The sequence below is a fragment of the Chrysochloris asiatica genome, unplaced genomic scaffold, assembly GCF_000296735.1.
Source record: "Chrysochloris asiatica unplaced genomic scaffold, ChrAsi1.0 scaffold00149, whole genome shotgun sequence".
In the NCBI taxonomy this organism is placed as follows: domain Eukaryota; kingdom Metazoa; phylum Chordata; class Mammalia; order Afrosoricida; family Chrysochloridae; genus Chrysochloris; species Chrysochloris asiatica.
Window position 1 is genome coordinate 8,738,871 of NW_006408667.1, and position 18,277 is coordinate 8,757,147.

General features: G+C 36.4%; 1 protein-coding gene across 1 annotated transcript in view; it reads right to left on the reverse strand.

Annotated features, from left to right (window-relative positions):
• Window positions 1-18,277, reverse strand: part of EEA1 (early endosome antigen 1) — a 197,923-nt gene that overhangs the window by 43,882 nt on the left and 135,764 nt on the right. The window contains exons 12-16 of the mRNA XM_006870728.1: window positions 16,501-16,650; window positions 14,428-14,547; window positions 11,572-11,775; window positions 6,127-6,327; window positions 2,347-2,460 (exon numbers count right to left, since the gene is read on the reverse strand). Coding sequence (XP_006870790.1) covers window positions 2,347-2,460; window positions 6,127-6,327; window positions 11,572-11,775; window positions 14,428-14,547; window positions 16,501-16,650 — 789 coding nt within the window. The remainder of the gene's footprint in view (window positions 1-2,346; window positions 2,461-6,126; window positions 6,328-11,571; window positions 11,776-14,427; window positions 14,548-16,500; window positions 16,651-18,277) is intronic.

Consider the following 18,277-nt stretch of genomic DNA (forward strand, 5'->3'; position numbering starts at 1 on the left):
GTGCCGTCTAGTCAGTTCTGACTCACAGTGACACTGCATAGTGTTTCCAAGGCTTTAGATCTCCCTGGCAGCATAAAGCCTCATTTTTCTCCTGTATGGAGTGTCTGGTGGGTTCAAACTGAGGAACTTGTGTGTATTGTATAGAGACACCGCACTCCTCATGGATACTACCTTAGGATAAGATAAAAGCTAGAGTGAGCTAAAGAATATTTGAACTATACAACCAAACAGTTGCCTAAGCAAAAGGTGAAACTAAATTATATTCCTACTAGTACTGAATGAAAGTGACTTACTGCCTCCTGCTCTCTCCAACCCTCTCTACCTCTCCTATTAATATGTACCCCATTATTGTTTCAATTTGTAACTGGATTTCAATGCACTTGAACATTTCCTAATATTGTTTTATCATTTCGTGTAGGCCTATATTTTTATTTTGTAAAAGTGTTTTCAATATCAAGGCTACTAATTCTTCATCAGTCATACGTCAGAAAATGCTTCATCCTTCTGCTACTTGCCTTAAAATTTTGTTAATAATGCTTTAAACTTTTATGTGGTTATTTTTATATTTTTTTGTATGGTTTCCAATTCTGTTTACATGCTTAGAAAATAGTTCCCAGATGTATTTAACAACAGCTATAACGTGATTCCACATGCATACATGGAAAATAGGATTGGGGCTAAGGATAAGCATAGGAAAATTGCTTTTGTTTTGTTTTGCTTTGTTTTTTTTGAGGACAATAGCTTATTATATCGCCATATTTTATATATACATCTCATAGGAAGCTAAGTCAAATATAACATTCATTTGTATGTGCAAATTCTTAACATTCACTTATGGTTTAAGTCCAAACGTGTCATATGAAGTACATAAGTGCAAATGCTCTGTAATAAGTTATCAAATGATTCTCTGATGTCCATCCACTCTTAATAATAGCTAATCTACTTATGTTTCAAATTCTCAAGAAAGAGAATTTTAAGTATAAAAGCAAGAGCGTACAAGTCTGTCTGACCTATCTGAGTCACCAATCATTAGAAATATGACTTTCCTCATAGTAGTATCATCTCCCCAAATACGTAAGTACGGTTGGAGTTTTTCAAGTCATAAATTATTATTTTTATTTTTTAACTTGGTATACTTCTGTATTGTTTTGTTTGTTTTAAAATGAAAGCAATAACTATTATTACTCCTTATAGGACAAACTAAAAATTTTTATACCTTTAATTTTGACTTTGGCCATAAAATATGAAATTTCTGTTCTATAATAAATGTTTAAAAAAGTTCTGTATTCCACCTAACCCTTCATTTACTCCTACCTCTGAAGAAAGATGGTTAACTCTGATTTTTGATGTGAAATATATAGTGCTCTTCTCTTCCTACCAAGTGGTATGTATAGATGGGTCTTAGCCCAGCCTACCTACTAAAGCAAGTGTGGGGGTCTCATCTCTTTCCCAATCACCAAAGTCTATGCTAGGGAACAAATACAATATTAGGAAGCCCAACCATAGTTGCTTCTTTAAGGTATGTATACATTCCAAATTGAAACAATAATGGGGAACATATTAATAGGAGAGGTAGAGAGGGTTGGAGAGAGCAGGAGGCACTAAGCCACTTTCATTCAGTACTAGTAGGAATATAATTTAGTTTCACCTTTTGCTTAGGCAACTGTTTGGTTGTATAGTTCAAATATTCTTTAGCTCACTCTAGCTTTTATCTTATCCTAAGGTAGTATCCATGAGGAGTGCGGTGTCTCTATACAATACGCACAAGTTCCTCAGTTTGAACCCACCAGACACTCCACAGGAGAAAAATGAGGCTTTATGCTGCCAGGGAGATCTAAAGCCTTGGAAACACTATGCAGTGTCACTGTGAGTCAGAACTGACTAGACGGCACTTAACAGCAACAAGGCGCAGTATGCATAGTTTTAAGGAGGCTGTTTATACCTCTGCTAATAAATGCATAAAGTTTAGTAGCAATCTATGCCTCTAAAATGGGAGTTTGTACTAAAAAATGAAATGTATTCTGAAATGGAATTTTATGCAATCAAGTATTATAGAAAATACCAAAGTTTTGTGATGTTTCATGTATGTAAAGACAAAGGATATTAAAATAAAACTATATAAAATGAGATCTTGTTTTGATTTTGTTAATCTCCATCTGTCAACTCCTGCATCTATTACTCAATGAGTTCTGAACTATGGGAGGAATTAAAGGGCATAAGCAAGTCTATCACAAGATTATACATACATATATATATACATATGTATGTATGACTTTTACACATGTGCAATTAATTTATCTACCAAAAAACTGGATTATGGTATGAAATTACATGAGGTTCCCGTACCTGCTGCTTATCTTGCAATGCATTTTGGGCTGTGTCCAAATGATTCTGTAGATCTGCTCTTTGAGCAGTTTTTGCAGCTTCTGCTGATAGCAATAATTCAGTTTTAGCTTTAATCTGTAACAAAATATACAAGTTATTTAATTCAAATTTAGTTCTCAATTTCCTCTTGCTTGAACACACAGTTTTTATTATTAACTTAATAAAAAAAAGTCCTTTGAAAAGAACATAAATATTTAGGCAATGAAAAAATGTGTGTGAAAAAAACTCCAAATGTTATCGACAAAGAAGACTCCTAATAACATTTGAATAAATGATGAAAAGATGTTCCTATAAAGCACAAAGACACTAGTACTCTTTTGCTAAGATAAAGACTGAATACTTTATTGTAAAGGATCACTAAAAGTGGCTTTCTGAAGCTTGTCTAAGGTTATGATAAATTAAATGGCCATGCCACAGAAAATTATATCCACATCGAAACTAGCAGACAATGACAAATTGAAACTACTATGTGAAATTCAGGATTCCCTGATGTCTTAGGCTGGGTTTTCTAGTGAAGCAAAACCATGGCGGGGAAAGACAAATTAAATATATATATATATACATGCAAAGATGTCCGTTATCAAGGAAATGGCTCACAACTGTAGAGTCTCAGATATCCTGTGGAAGAGACAAAGAGACAGTCCCCCTCCCATTATACAGGGAGTAGGCCACTCCCCTAAGGAAGCAGCCCTTCAATTGATTGGCTGTTCATAGCCACTCATTATAGTGATAACTATGCCTGTATTAGGTTTCATCACCATGGGAATAAACACATCCCAACTACTAAACCTCGGGATATCTTCTCCTAGTCAAGCTGATACAGCACCCTCACCATTACACCTGACAAATTCTCACTTAAATGGTTTAAACTTTGATGCTCATAAAAAGTCAAGAAATGACATTAAAAATTCAAAGCTTTCAACAATAAGATTGAAATAAAATCAACCAAGTAAAACTATCTGTCTGTCCTTTTATAAAAAGTATTTAAATAACTTTAGCATAACTCATCTCATAAAAGAAAGAGTAAAACAATGAGACACACATATTTACAATTAAAGTATCTCAAGGAGAGGGGAAGAGGAGAATTTTTTTATAACTGGATGTAGAAAAGACTGACAAATGTAAAAAATCTAAGAGGGGACATTCTTTTAATAGGTGGAATATAAGATTGATAAATGTAAGAAATCGCTTAAGATTTATACAGCATGGGTAATTTTACACAGAAATGAAAAAAAAAAAAAAAATCAAAGAATTCTTTTCAAGAAAAAAAAAATCAAAGAATTCTTACATATTTACATTTTTACAGAAACCATGGTTATATGTAGGTATCTAGATCTAATCCAAATTAAAAGTAAAAACTAAAATACTTACACATTAAATAAACAGTAAATCAAGTAAACAGTAAGTCAAGTATAGATTTGACAAACTGAACATAATGACCTAAGACCAGATGAATAGTAGGATGACATCAAGGACATCACATATGAAGAAAATAAAAAGTCATTTAAAAGACAGGAAAGACAAAAATGGATGTCAGAAGGGACTCAACCTTGCTTTTGAATGTAGAGAAGCTAAACCAGCTAGAAGAAATGATGAAGTAAAACACAAAGGGCAGCTGAAGGAGATAAAGTAAAGTATTAGAATGAAAAGTGTAACTGGAGTTAGAAAACTCAAAGGGAAGAACACGCTTGGCATTTCTCAAGCTAACAGAACTGAAGAAAAAATTCAAGCATCAATTGCAATATTGAAGGATTCTACTGGTAAGTTGTAGCATGGGATAAGAACACAAAGTGCCATGGACTGCCAGAACACCAAACAAATCTGTGTTGGATGGCATACAGCCAGAATGCTCCTTAGGAGCAAGAATGCCTCTCATATTTCGGACATATTATCAGGAAGGACCAGTCCTTGGAGAAGGACATTATGCTTGGTAAAGTGGAGGGTCGGCAGAAAAGAGGAAGACCCACAATGAGATGGACTGGCACTGTAGCAATAGCAATGGGCTCAAACGTAACAAAAATTGTGAGAATGACACAGGAAGAGACAATGTTTCATTCTGTTGTGCGTAGGGTCTTTATGAGTCAGAACCAACTCAAAGGCACATAACAATGACAATAATGATGGAAAAGATATTGAACAATACAGGAAGCATCAAGGGATGGCGGAAGGAATACATACAGTCACTAAACCAAAAAGAATTGACCAACATTCAGCTATTCAGGAAATAGCATATGAACAAGACTTGATGGAACTAAAGGAAGAAGTTCAAGCTGCATTAAAGGCATTGGCCAAAAATAATCAAGGTTGTAGGAATTGACAAAATATTAACTGATATTCCAACAAATGGATGCAAAGCTGAAAGTGTTTACTACACTATGCCAATAAATTTGGAAGACAGCTAGCTACCTTGCCAACTAACTGGAAGAGATCCATATTTGTGCCCATTCCAAAGAAAGGTGATACAAATGATTGAATAATTTATTTGGCAACATCATTCATAACACATACAAGTAAAGTTCTGCTGAAGATATTTCAGAAATGGTTGCAGCAGTGCATCAACATACACCTGCCAGAAATTCAAGCCAGATTCAAACAAGGAAGTAAAATGAAAGCTATCATTGCTGATGTGTGATGGATATTGGCTGAAAGCAGAGAACACCAGAAAGATGTTTACCTGCATTTTTTGGCTATGCAAACTCAATATGATTGATTGTATGGATCATAACAAACTATGGACCACTTACAAAGCTTGGAAATTCCAGAACAGTTAAATAGTGCTCATGTGAAACTTACACACAGACCAAGAGACAGTCATTTGAACAGAACAAGATTTAAAAATCAGGAAAGGTACGCATCCGACCCTTATCCTTTCACCATACTTATTTAATCTATATGCTGAGCAAGTAACCTGAGAGGCTGGATTATATTTAAGAAGAACCAGAGTCAGGATTGGAAGCAAGGTCATTAACAACTTGCAGATGACTATGCAAATGACACAATCTTCCTTGCTAAAAGTGAAGAGGACTTGAAGCACTTACTGATGATCAAACATGACAGCCTTCAATATGAATTATACTTCCTCTGCCCCTTTCCCGTCCACCGTTCTCTCTTAATTAGGACATCCATGTATTGGGCTATCATACAACTCAGCATATATTATAATATTTCATTACTAATTATATTATTTCTAATTCTCCTAAAATAAAGAAAATTAAGGATTAGGAATATTTTACACTTTTTTCTGTGATAGTTCAGAATAGGAAACCACTGATGAGAATAGTAAAGGAATATGTCTGAATTTCCATTCATGATAGAATCATTGTTCAACTGCTATATTAGCCTCTAAAAGAATATGCAAATATAATCTTACCAAATAAATATTTAAAAAAAGAAAAAAAAAATTTCAGACCTTTAAAATAAAATTAAGAAGTAAAAGTTAAAAAATATTTAACATGGAAATCTAATGGTATCATAGTAAATTAATTTAAGCTTCAAAAATCATAAGAAGGGCTTGATCAAGACAAGAAAAAGCAAAAAGATCCAGCACGTTCAGGAGGTATAATCTGCAAGAAACGCAAAAGAGAAGCAAAACTGGAAAACTCAACTATCTAGATACCAACATCATCTAATTCCCATGCCTACTTTGTTAATATGAATGGGTCATAAGAAAGAAGAGCATCTTAATTTAAAACATTTCAAGGTCTAAGAATGATGGTTTAGTCATACAAACTCATGGATTACCTGTATGTCTAGCTGGGAGACCTTCTCCTTACTCTCATTTAATTGACTATTTAATTCAGTCACATGGCTTTCTAGGGAAAGAACACGGTCTTGTGCAGCTCTTAGATGGACCTTCTGCTCCTGCACTTGGTCGTGCAAATTTTCCTGGGCTTGTTTATGGCTTTCTGACTGGTTCTTCAGCTTCTCTGTTAGCTGAGTTACCTATAATAAAAGGAAGACACTATTTAGGAAGTTCACAAATGATATAACATGAACTAGAAAGTCCCAACATAAGCATCATGGTGGTGGTGGTGGTGTGCCATGGAGTTGGTTCCAACTCAGAGTGACTCTGTATAGGGCTTCTGAGGCACAAAGCCTCCCACAGAACTGCTGATAGTTTTGAACTACTGACCTCGAAGTCAGCAGCCCGACTCGTAACCACTATGCTACCAAATTCCGTATCCTCCTCATATTCCTAACTCTCCTTCTTCCTGTTATTCTAGGTGAGGAGAGTGGCTTAGATAGCCACTTGCAAATTTTCAAGAACTTAGGTACTATGCAACAAACAATAGAAGGTAGAACAGAAGCACTAAACATCAGATAATTTAACTGAGATTTCCCATGAAACCATGACCCTAAAACTTCAAACCAAGAAGCCAAATCCCATGAGGTGTTTGATTGTACATAAGCAGTCTCAGCAGGTAACCTTTTTCTTTCTTTCTTGTTTTTGTAAATACAAGGGAAGTTCAAAATGAAAAACTTTCATATCTTTTAATTGCATCTTTCCATAAACTTTTTGAAGCCCTCTTGTGTACTTACTTTTACCAATAACTTTTTACAGGTGTTCAGCAGTTGTATTGTAATTGACAGTAATTACAATAATCAGCCGTGCAATTCTACCCTTAATCAATGTGACTTTTCCATCACCATTCGCAAGTATTTTCCTATATCTTTGGCTAAAATGCATTTGCCTTTTCTTGCCTCTTTCTATAAATGAGATTATATTTGACTTATTTCACTCAGCATAACATTTCACATCTCCACATTTATTGTAGCATGTGTCAAGACTTTGTTTCTTCTACTGGTTTGTATCACATTTATTTTTATACATTCATCTGTTGATGCTCATGTAGATTGTTTCTACTTTTTCATTATTGTATATAATGCTACAGTAAACATTGGTGTGCATGTATTTGAGTCTCTGCTTCAAGTTATTTTGGACTTCTGCTGTGGCTCTGTGGATCAGCAATGGGCATCGAACCACGAGGATAGCAGTTTGAGCCCACCCATTGCTCCTTGGAAACCATACAGGGAGTCACTATGAGTTGGGACGAGCTCAACAGCACTTAACAACAACAAAGGAGTGGAGTTGCTGGATCCTATGGCAGTTCTGGAGTCCTGGTGTAGTACAGTGGGTTAATGCGCTAAACTGCAAAGTCGGTCTCAACCACAAGACTAGTGGTTCAAGCTCACCAGCCACTCCTCAGAAACCCTATACAGGGTTGCTACAGGTCAGAACCAACTCGACAACCCTTAACAACAACAACAACAATGGCAGTTCTATTTTTAGCCACTGGTTTCACAACAGCTGTACCAGTTTACATTTAAAACAGCAACGTGTAAGCATTCCAATTTCCCCACATCCTCTCCAACATTTGTTATTGTTGTTGTTAGATGCCATCAAGTCGGTACTCATAGCGACCCTATCCACAACAGAACAAAACACTGCCTTGTCCTGGGCCAACCTCACAATTGTTGCCACGCTTGAGCCCACTGACGCTGTCACTTTGCCAGTCCATCTCACTGGGGGTCTTTCTCTTTTTCTCTGACCCTCCACCTTACCAAACATGATATCCTTCTCCAGCAACTGCTCCCTCCTGACAATATGTCTGAAGTATGAGAGATGAAGTTTGGCCATCCTGGCCTCCAAGGAGCACTCTGGCTGCACTTCTTCCAATACAGATCTGTTGGTTCTTTGGGCACTCCAACATTTGTTACTGTATTTAATTTTTTCAATCTTAGCCATCCTGTTGTTGTCAGGTGCCATCAAGTGGGTACTGACTCAAAGCAACCCTATGCACAACAGAAGGAAACACTGCTCGGTCCTAGGCCAACCTCACAATCATTGCTATATTTGAGCCCTTTGCTACTGTCACTGCGCTAATCTATCTAGATGGGGTCTTCCTCTTTTTCTCCGACCCTCTACACTTTACCAAAACTGATATCCTTCTTCAGGGACTGGTCCCTCCTGACAATATGTCCAAAGTATGAGAGACGAAGTCTGGCCTTCTAGCTCCACATGAGCATTCTGGTTGTACTTCTTCCAACACAGATTGGTTTGTTCTTTTGGCAGTCCATGGTACTTTAAATATTTCTTCTCCTACACCATAACTCAAAGTCATCAATTCTTCTGTGGTCTTCCTTCTTCGCTGTCCAACTTTCACATGCATATGAGGTTTCTAAAAATACCATGACTTGAGACAGGCACACCTTAGTCTTAAAACTGACATCTCTGCTCTTAAACACTTTAAAGAGATCTTATCTGGCAGATTGAACTAATGCAATACGTTGTTTGATTTTTTGACAGCTACTTCCATGAGAGTGAAAGGTATCTCACTGTGGCTTGGGTTTGCATCCCTCTGATGGCTAATGGTACTGAGCATCTTTTCATGTGTTTGGTGTGCACCTGAATTCTCTTGGATGAAATGTGTAGTCAAATCTTTTCATTTTTAAATTGTCGAAGTTCTACATGTATTTGGTTAATAGATTCTAATCATATATATAACTTCTGAAGATATTCTTCCATTTGGCAACTTGTCTTTTCACTTTTCTGGTAAGTCTTTTGATGAACAAAAGTTTTTATGAGGTCCCAATTGTTTGTCTTTTGCAGTTTGTGCTTTTGTTATTATATTAGATAATAAGTCATTTGTTAAAAGCTAGGTCCAATAAACTCCCCCTATATTTGCTTCTAAGAATTTTATGTTTTTAATCTGCATATTTCAGTCCTTATCCCATTTTAGATTTGTTTTTGTCTATGGTGTGAGGCATAGATCCTATTTCATTTTTCTGAATGTGGTACACTTGTATTTTTAATCATATTTTATACTTTTTCAGTTTTTATTTCTATAAATATTTTTCTTCCTCTTTTGTGACTCTAGTAGTTATATATGTGCTTGCTATTAAATGATGTTGAATCAATTCTGACTCATAGTGACCTTGGATAGCGTTTCCAAGGCTATAAATGTTTGCCAGAGCAGACATCCATTCATCTCTCTTCTGTGAAGCAGCTCAAAGGCATCAATTCTTCTGCGGTCTTCCTTATCCACTGTCCAAAAGGCAGAATCAACTCAACAGCACTTAACAACAACAACAACAATCTGCTATTAGCATCCTGGTATGGCTCTGTAGGATAAGCATTGGACTGTGAACCCTAAGGTCGGTGGTGAAAACCCAGTACAGGGTCACTATGAGTTAGAATCAACTTGAAGTCTCTTAACAAATACAACAATCTGCTCTTAGGTCTAGCCAATGAGATTTTCATCTCAGGTACTTTTATTTTTTATCTCTTTAAGTTCCCTTTTAAAATTTCTATTTCTTTTATTATGTAAATATTTTCCTTTCTAGCTATAAACATATGAATAAGAGCTCCTCTAGTTGTCTGATGATTCCATCATGTTAGTTCAAGATGTGTTTCTGCTAAATTATTTTTCTCTACTTTTAGCTCACGTGTTTTCTGCTTCTTCACATGTCTGGTAAATTTTGTTGTTTATTATAGTTCAGTATGGATTTTGTCTTCTTTTAAAGAATGTTTGGTTTTGTTTCTGCAGATAGTTAATATATCTTTTGGAAAAAAGCTTGTTTTTAAGTTTTGTTCTGTCAGGGGTACAGTAGCTTGTAGTCTAGAGCCAATTTAGCTTTACTCTGAAAAATGATGTTTCTGAGGTCTCTACTGAATGTTACAACTGATCAACCAGGTTTTTCCACTGTGAATGACTGGAACTTGAATACCTCACAGCCCCTTGCCAGCGAGCGCTAAAAACCTTTCAGCCTACAGCTCTGTGATAATTGCTCACTGCCTGGCCTTGCGCAATCCCTCCTTATGAACACATACCTTAGCACTCAGCCAATGGCTCCCATTGATCCCTACTCAGATTCCTGGAGCTTCCTCTTTACATTATTCCCTCCTCTCTGGCATTCAGCTCTACAAATTCAAACTGCCTCAACCTCCCTGATTTCTTCTCACTCAGACCTTAGTTCTAAGGTCTAAAATTAGTGCCTAAAATTATTGTTATTTAATATTTCCTCATTTAGAGAATCGTTTATTTTCCTGAAAACAGCCTCTCTTAACTCTTTTCCATTTGAAACGTATTCATTTAAAATATGTTTCTCTTATACTACATAGGAATGTTGGCACAATAAGCAATTTATTAAAAGATGAAGAGTCCTGGTGTGGCACTGTAGGATAAGCACTGGACTACAAGGCCAGTTTGAACAGCAAGGTCAGTGATTCAAACTCACCAGCTGCTCCTCAGAAACCCTATACAAGGTCACTATGAGTTGGAATTGACTCACCAGCACACACCAACAACAGTAACACATTACCTCTATAGTGGTGGTGGTGGTTGTATGCAGTGGAGTTGGTTCTGACTCCCAGTAACCCTACGTAGGGTTTCCAAGGCCGTCAATCTTTATGGGAGCAGAAAGCCTCATGGGAGATTTATGAAGTTCATGGAAAAATTTCCATTATCTTTTAAATCCATTTTCCTTGAACTTTTTTTAAAGTGCCTTATATATTGTTCAAAGTATAAGTAACCATTATATATTGATCAAAGTATAAGTAACCATTAAGTCTATATATATTAATCACTACACAGTAACAACTAATACTTGGCTCATACCTTTAGTTTGTAAATATCTTTTATTATTCATTCATTTCATTAACTACAATTAGACAAGCACATATCTCTATTTTTCAAAGGAGCTAATAAGATGAAATAATATACCTGTACTCACTCACACAGGCTCTAAATTACATCTTGAGACATGAACTGTAGACTTGCTTTGTCAAATCACGCTGATTTATTTTCACTTCAATAGGAACTCATCTCTAAAGTAGGTAAAATGGTGCTCATTGAAAAATATCATTTTTCAGTGTTTACAGAATTGTTGTTTGAGGTGATGGAAATTTTCAGAAATGAATAGTGGTGATGATTACAGAACATTGTGAATATCATTACTGTGGCTGAATGTACTTACAAATGGTCAAAAGGCAAATGCTTTGTTTCCTTTTTTCCATAATTCCATAATTCCTTTCTCCAAAAAAACTAAAACTTCATTTTGTAACCTGACATATATTTTAATATAAAAGAATTAAAAAGAGTCAGAATGAAGACTTCTTCAAAGAAAACATTTAGTTGCAGTCAGACAAAAGTTGACTGTATAAATGGGGCATATTCACATGCTTACTTGTTCCTGCAATGTGTGGGCTTTTTCTTGTAACTGGTTAAGAACAGCAGTTTCTCCTTCACCAGCCTGAATTTTCGCATAAAGATCTTCTCTTTCTTTTTCTAGTAAGGAAATATTCTCTTGACTTTTCTGTAGTAAGGCTTCAAGGTTCTGTATCTTTTGGTCCTTGTCACCAATTTGACGTAGCACTTGTTCCAGATCATTCTGTAACAAATAAAAACTAGTTTTTACCTTAAAGACTGAGATCTTACAAAGTTATGCCTCAAAAACTTATAGTGGTTGATAACACATTTGATAAATCAAACTCTTACATTTTTAAAACTAATTATTACATATTAACATGGTACATTTAATTAAATAATTAGGACTACTTTTTAAATAACAGATATCTATACCAAACCACATTTTCTCCCCTAATACTCTGACCTCACCTTCTCCTACTCTACTTAATCATTTCACACGTTGTTGTTGTTGTTGTTGTTAAGTGCCATGAAGTCGGTTCCAACCACAGTTTTTAAGGAGTAGCTGGTGAGCTTGAACCACTGACCTTGTAATTGAAACTGACTTCACAGCCCAGAGCATTAACCCACAGCTCCACACCAGGATGGAGACTACTATTTCTTAATTATCCCAGGGACACTCTCACTTTGGATCCTTTGCACTAAATTGTCCCTTATACCTGGAGCACCTTCCTCCAATACCTGAGCACTTTCCTTCCAATGTTTGCTCAAATGTCACCATGTCAATCAGGCCTACCAGGACCATTATATTTAAAATTGCAACCTAGACAAATACTCCTATCTGATTTTTTCTTATTCTCATTCTACAGCAGTTACCATCTAGCATACTAAATGATAGATTTACTTAGTTTTTCATGTTTATCTGCCTCCCTTCACCTCCTATTCAACTAGAAAGTAAGCTACTTGAAACGGGAATTTTATCTGTCTTCTTCTGTCATATCCTAGGTGCCTGACACATATCCTTTCAAATATTTGTTGAATGAACAAAAGTAAACTGCACTGTAACTCATATATACTAACACAGGATCATTCCAATTTCCCAAAGGAACCCATCAGCCAATTCATAATCACAAATCCCTCTTCTTTTACTTTATCAAAGGACTTAAGGCTACACAGCATGATGTAATAGACCACATCTAAGAAAATGCCCCAAAACATTTTGGAGCTAAATGACCCCAAAGCCTTTGATTCTACCTCAATCATTTTTAAAGGCAACCTCTACCCAGAACAAGACATTACTCAGCCCCTTTGTAAACCTTACACTAGCCCTCAATGCCCTGCTGAGACAAAGTCAGAAAAACCTCAGACCATCAATAATTTTTGTAAATATTAAATATTTGAGCTCAGTAACTTTGAAATGTGCTTCTCATCCCTCTAAGTTCCAGTCACTAATTGATGAAAAGCAACCTAACCTCTTTGCTTTCATCCTTTGGTCCTGTTATTAGAACCCCCTTCTCCATATTCCACTAATCTTCTAGAACCAAGTTTTTCCCAGAATGTCACTCTATTTCCAAGTCTTAACTGAAATCTGGTTCTCCCTTTAAAGATAATGATACCCCCTTACCCCTCTCTAGTCTAAGGCTAGTCTAAGACTAGTCTTTTCCTGGTTGTTTTCTGCCATTACCGTCACCTTCATGTGGCTTTCAGGGATATATCATTCACTTATTCTACCAGCTACTCTTTGTTGCTATCATCTGTCTAAGTCCCTACCTCATTCACTGAAGACTTGAGACCTGATTTAGTCTTTCTCTCAATCCCAATTTCTGCCAATTTCCTGGAAGATTCAAGATACATAGAGAATTAAGAGCATAACCTCATCATTCATATTATCTTAATTACTGGACCCTCCACTCATTCTACATTTTAATCTTAGGATCTTGTCATCATTTCTAATTGTTCCAACTAAAAAATTTCAACTATCCTACTTTGTGACCACAACGTCCTGTCTTCCAGCCCTCTCATGATCTTATTTCTGCTCTTCAATGTCAAAAAGACCCCAATATCCTTCTGTTGTTATTAAGTACCATCAAGTCAGTTCTGACTCACAGCAATCCTACATTGGCTTTGTAAGGAGCAGCTGATAGGTTTGAACCACCTACCTTACAGTTTAGCAGTCCAGTGTTTATCTTACAGCACCACATCAGAAACCTAACATTCCTCCTAGTTCAAACTTATACTTTAAGTTCCAGAAAAACCTAACAGTTTAGTTTATATTGAACTCAGTGTCTTTGACCATATTGCTTCCACCTGGAGTATTCTCCTCACTATCAGCATCTTGGCAGGCCCCCTAGAACCTCTGGGTCATCCTTTTTGACTCAGACTGTCACTTCCAAGCAGTTTTCCATGACTGTTCTTTTTCCACATGCTTTCTGGATTAGGTAACTGACCTCTATGTTACCATAATGGTAACCTAGAGCTACGGGCATTGCATGTCTTTAATATTTTTAGGATGTCTCATGTTTCTTCAATGAGAGACTTTTACTAGTCTCTTTTTGTTTTTTACTACTCCACAGAGAAAGTTTGAAATAAGAAAGTGAGTGTGTTCCACTACAGAAAGAGGAAAAGTTGCCATTTTCCAGCTCTGCCTGGATCAAGTTAATTCTGGGATACAGTACAAAATAGTGCTCTTGGTTGAAGGCCAATGCCAAATTCCCCAACCTATTTTTAATACTTATTTCCTTAATACCTTTTATAGTAAAACTCCTAGAAAAGAGTTGTCTTTATTTACTCTCAAACTCTCTCCAATCAGACTTTCTTACCACCTTCTGTATACAAACTATCCTTATCAAGTGATTTCGTTTTTGTTTGAAATGCTAAGAGTTGAAATAATATTCACCTGGGCTTCTCGAAGTTTTGCTGTAGTACTCTGTTGGAGAGCTTGCTGTTCTTGATGCTGTTGCTTTGTTTTATCTAATTGATGCTGCAAATCTGTGGAATTTGTTACTTTTTCCTTCAACTTAAAAAAAAGAAAAAAAAAAAAAAAAGGAGACTTTAGGTTTACAACTAAAAGGCATAATGCTATCATACACAAATATCTAGCATCTAGCATTACTTCCAATCTCACAATTCTCAAGTCTGAACAGAAAAGTGAATTCAGGCAACACAGAAGTTCAACTTTGAAAAGTAATATCTCAATACTAACAGACTCTTAACTCCATGATGAAACTATTCTCTGAAAAGAGACTGTCATTCTCAGATTCCTTTCTCCAAATTGCCATTTAGTTTTCTACATAAAAATTATTTTTATCAGACAATGTTCTAGTGCTGTGAGATCAAGCACTGGACCGCAAGTTCGGTTTGAACCAAGGGTGACAGTTTAAACTCACCAGCCACTTCTTGGAAACTCTATGTATGCAGGGTCACTATGAGTAGGAATCGACTTGAGGACATTTAACAGCACCACTTTGGTGAGTGGCACCTGGGTATTAAAAGTTCACGAGTGGACGTTTAAGAAACAAATACAGCTATTTGTTTTTCTATGTGTGGAAGAAAGAGGAGCAATGAGACCTGAAGAGGCTTGAAGTCAACTTGTCCAACAGACAATGAAACATGTTAACATTAATCTCCACAGCCCTAAGGCCAACTACCAGGACCAACTGCTCCGAACACGATCACATTAGAAGGTCCTGCATAGAGTGGCATAATGATAGAACAAAACTCAAAATTATTTAAAAAACAAAAATCTAGGCTTACAATTCAGAAAGAGACTTTGACCTCAACACTCTAGTCCCGAAAGGAACACACCCTGTTTTCTGCCAAGTAGTAGATAGGTGTACAGGGGGACCAACACTACTATGATAAGCTCACTATGAATGATGGAATGACCAATCATTCAAGATCAAACGGGCAATATGTACCTAAGGACAATGGCCAGAAGGGACAGGGGAGGGGGGGAAGGGAAATAGGAGCCACAGGGAGCAAGCAGATGACTGCTGTTACACAGAGGGGATTGCAATCACTGAAATGAAAACAAGTTTGTTATTTGTAAACCTTCAACCAATTAACAATAAAAAGTTAAAAAAAAAGTTTCAATAATCTAAACCACAGTTTTAGTATTTATTTTCCCCAAAACCATCTTAATTATCATTTATTGGAAAATAATAGGAATCTCTACCACATACAAGAATTTTCTACAAGAAAATCTATTGCTGAAGATACAAGTTTTAGCTCTGAATGCTTGTTGAATTCTAGTAAAAGGCATAATGCAATAATAACTTTGACTTTAACCGCATTATGGGTACCATTTTTAGCATTACCAATTTTAATTAGGATAGCATTCAATCTTATGTTTAATTTTTAAAAGTGAAAACCCTTCAATGCAAACTCAAAGACTGTATGTACCAAACTACATGTCATTAATAATCTTTACCAATTGTTCCTGTTTTCTGTTTCATTGGTAAGTGATCCTTCCTGAGTAGGAAGATTCCTTCTTCAGGTGCCTGACAGGGATTTTTCTTCAGGAGTCTGACAGGGATTTACCTTCAGAATTTTTCTTGCTTGAAGGTAAAGAAATAGTCTTTGTGCAACCATATTGAGATCTTTAGAGAATACAATCATAACAAAACGACTTAGTGTCATTAATAAGTTGTTGTTGTTAGGTGCCATCGAGTCTGTTGTGACCCATAGCGACCCTGATAGGGTTTCCCAGGAGTGGCTGGTAAGCTTGAACCACCGACCTTGCAGTTCAAAACAGCTTTGCAGTCTAGTGCATCAACCCACAGCGCCACACCAGAACTCCAGTAGGATGGTTTTATTAGGGAGAAAAAAATATAACAATTTAAAGTTAAAAAAATAAATGTCTAATTAAGCTCTGGACAATGAAAAGACTGATGACCCCTCATGATATTTACAATGCCTTCAATCTATGAATACATCTGCTAACATAAACTCATTTGGAACACCATTTTACCTGTTCTTCTAAACGAGAAAGTTTGAGTTGTAGATCAGCTACTTGTTGCTCTTTATCCATCAGTTTTTCACTTGAAAGCTGTCTCTGCTCCTTCAGCCTGCCATGAGCTTCCCCTAGTTGGCGTTCTGTCTCCAAAAGTTTGCTGTGCAACTTTTAATAAAAAGAAAAAAATAGTATATACATATATTTTAACGCACACCAACACCACCATCATCATTGAAAATACAACACCTACCTCTCAAACAAAATATTACGTTTTACCAATATACATGCAATATCTTAATTTTTTCACCATTCTTTAAAGAACCTAAGACCTGATATAATAATTTTAGCTCCAAATAGATTCTCATTATTAAAGTGGTTTTTTTGTTTGTTTGTTTTTGCACTCTTAAAAATATATAATGAACTAGAAGCTGTCACCTGGATATAAATGTCAGAATCACTTGAGAAACTTAAAATATTAAAATCAAGCTTAAAAATGAAGACCCTCAGGGCCCATTCAGGCCAATTCCACATGATTTTCAGGAGTTCCACTATGATTCCTGTCAGTTTTACATAATTCAGAACCAAAAAGGACTTCCTACAGTGGATATATCAATTAGATAGAGCCAAACATTCCCAAGTGTCAGATTTGCACAAAATTTCTAAAAAATATATAAGAAATGATTTTTTTTAAGTATGTGACCTTCATTAATTAACATAAAAATGCCTAAACTAATATATTGCCTGCACTCACAAACTGCTCCACAAATACTCCCAGTTGACTAGGAACAAGTAAGGTTTTATCAGAAAAGCAGATCCCCAACTATTTCCCAATGCTGCTGTGAGTCGGAACCAACATGATGACACACAACGACAACGACAACATGAAATAACCTGTGGCTATCAGAATATACCCTATTCTTAATAAAGAGAACCAAAGTTAATTCCTAACAAACCATTGCTTCCATCCAACTAAAAGAGAATCAGTAACAGGAAGAAAACATTCACTTCAGTCTTGTCCCCATCCAGCACGCTGACTCCACTTTCCTCACTATGGTTCTCTTCTTTCTTCTGTACTGGGGGCACACACTAAGGGTCCACAACCTAGTTCTACATCAACAAAGAGAAAATGAATGAAATAATACTATATCTTCTACACAAAATTCACAAAAGAATTAGGCCCAATCCTGATAAGTGAAAACAAAGGAGGCCTTAATCTTTCAAGTATGTTAAGCACCTGATCCCTTACAAATAGGTGCCACACATTCCTTTTTCCTAGACTTTCTGCATAGGAATCTCCTGACACGACTGTACAAAGTTGATCAGAGCTTTCCTATAGAAAATGTAGATTTAGCATGCTAGAGCTGTAGCATTAGATGATACTTAGTTTCAGGAAAGTTCAGAAACACTATTCAAAACTGAAACACTAAAAAGCAACAGTTCTCAACCTCTGCTACACAGCACAATCAATGGGGAAACTCCCCCCCCACCACCACCGCCCTCCCCTTCTACAATGTTGTTGTTGTGAACTGCTGAGTCGGTTCCGACCCATACCTACCCTGTATAGGGTTTCAAAGGAGCAGCTGATGAGCTTGAACCACCAACCTTGTGGCTCAAATCAACTTTGCAGTCCAGTGCATTGACCCACAACACCACACAGGACTCCAGCTGTCAACAATAGAGATTCTGATTTAATCAAACTGGAAGGGCCTTGGCATTGGTAAGGTTTTAAATCTCCCCAGGTAGAATTGAGAACACTTGCAGATAATGACTGCTCTCAAGTGAGGAGCTCCTG